The sequence below is a fragment of the Grammomys surdaster genome, unplaced genomic scaffold (genome assembly GCF_004785775.1).
Source record: "Grammomys surdaster isolate TR1022 unplaced genomic scaffold, NIH_TR_1.0 270, whole genome shotgun sequence".
Classification (NCBI taxonomy): domain Eukaryota; kingdom Metazoa; phylum Chordata; class Mammalia; order Rodentia; family Muridae; genus Grammomys; species Grammomys surdaster.
Genome location: NW_021604711.1, coordinates 3,458,553 through 3,460,294, shown reverse-complemented (window position 1 = coordinate 3,460,294; position 1,742 = coordinate 3,458,553). Strand labels below are relative to the sequence as shown.

General features: G+C 44.5%; 1 protein-coding gene across 1 annotated transcript in view; it reads left to right on the top strand.

Moving 5' to 3' along the window:
• Positions 1-1,742, top strand: part of Trim17 (tripartite motif containing 17) — a 7,763-nt gene that overhangs the window by 2,286 nt on the left and 3,735 nt on the right. The window contains exon 3 of the mRNA XM_028776608.1: positions 585-680. Coding sequence (XP_028632441.1) covers positions 585-680 — 96 coding nt within the window. The remainder of the gene's footprint in view (positions 1-584; positions 681-1,742) is intronic.

Sequence of the window (1,742 nt, the reverse complement as noted above, 5' to 3'; positions counted from 1 at the left end):
CTCTCTCTCTCTCTCTCTCTCTCTCTCTCTCTCTCTCTGTGGATGTGCTTCTGATGATTGAAATTCTAGCTTCTCTTTAACACTGGATGCTGGATGCATTTTTACATCACAGGATAAACAATAGTAACCTCTGTCCATTGGGAGGGGCTTGTCTTGTAGTTGTTTCTAAGCACATGACAGTTTTATTCTTGGGTTATTTTGGCTGTTTGCTTTTTACTCTTACCTGTCACGTCCGAGTTAGAGGATGAGCCGATCTCAGGACAAGGGGATTTCAAGGCCGCTTTTCGACAAACATGCCTGGGTGTAAAATAAATGTTGGGGGTGGGGGTGGAGCAACGCTGCTTCCAAAGCCAGCAAGTTCAAGCAGCATAGTTTACCAATACAGCATACATTACCATGAGCTAACCTCCAAAACCCAGGTGAGGAAAGGTCATTTCAAGGGCTCCGGCTCGGGGCCCTTGGCATGGCATAGCCACTGGAATAGGAAGCTATACTATCCTGTCTGTAGGAGGATCTCTGGGGTGACACCACAGTCCAGACATGGGCAGAGATGGGATCTGCTCACCCTCTGTTTGTATGTCCAGCTCAAGTTGGAGGAAGACATAAAATATCTACGGGAGGAGATGATGAAGACAGAGACACTGCAAGCCAAGGAGGAACAGAACTTAACTGAGTGGCAGGTGGGTGCCCAATGGCTACTGTTCCACCCTGTGTGCCCATACCCATCCTCATCCGTGACAGGAAGTGCCTTTCAGGGCTTCCGGTGTCTTCTGTGTGGGAGGCTTCGAGGAAGAAAAAGGTCTCTGTACTCTGCAGGTTGGTGCCTGACCTGCAAATTGAGCCTACACAAGTCAGGTAAGCAGGATTTTAAAAGTGAGTCTCAGGTGGAGCCTGCTAGAACACCTCAAGTTTGTCAGAGGATGAAATAACACATTAAAAGAAACTTATTGTAGATGGGTATTCATAAATTCAGGTTAGCCTTGAACTCATAGGCTTAGGTAATCCTCCTGCCTCAGTCTCCCCAACAGCTATGTCTATAGCCAGACATAGTTATTTAATTTAAAATTTAATAATTTAAAAAATTATCATTTTATGTGTATTGGCATTTGTATATATGAACAATGTGTATGCAATGCTCAGCAAGGCCATAAGAGGGCATCAGATCACCTGGAACTATGGTTTAGGACAGATGTGAGGCCTATATGGGTGCTGGGAATCAAACCCTGGTCCTCTGGAAGAACAGTCACTGCCCTTAACTGCTAAGCCATCTCTCCATCCCCTTTTAAAAGAATCTTTATATTCAGATCTTAAATAGCTCTATTTCTTTATTTTAGAATCAAGGCAAGGCTTCTATAAAATAAAAGTGGGCTGTACCTTTGATCTTAAAGACTGAGAAAGGCTGCAGATTGGTCCTTTTCATTTCAAAGTTATCTTCCTTGTAAAGCGGGATCAGGTTAGTTGGTTAACCATGGATCATCTCGTGGTACTGTTGGGCAAGGATTGACTTCCTCCTGCTCACTGGAAATGGCCTACTTGGGTCAAGGGGTGGCTTGTTAGTGTTTGTTTGTGATCCAAGAACTTAAAGAACCAAAACCAAGATCTCTGTTAGTTCAAGGTCAGCCTGGACTACATAACCAGTTCCAAGCTACTCAGAGCTATATGGGAAAAGCCTATCTCAGAAAAGGAAGACAAATACATCACACACACAGAAGGGAGGAAGCCGAGCGGAGGGGACATATGGT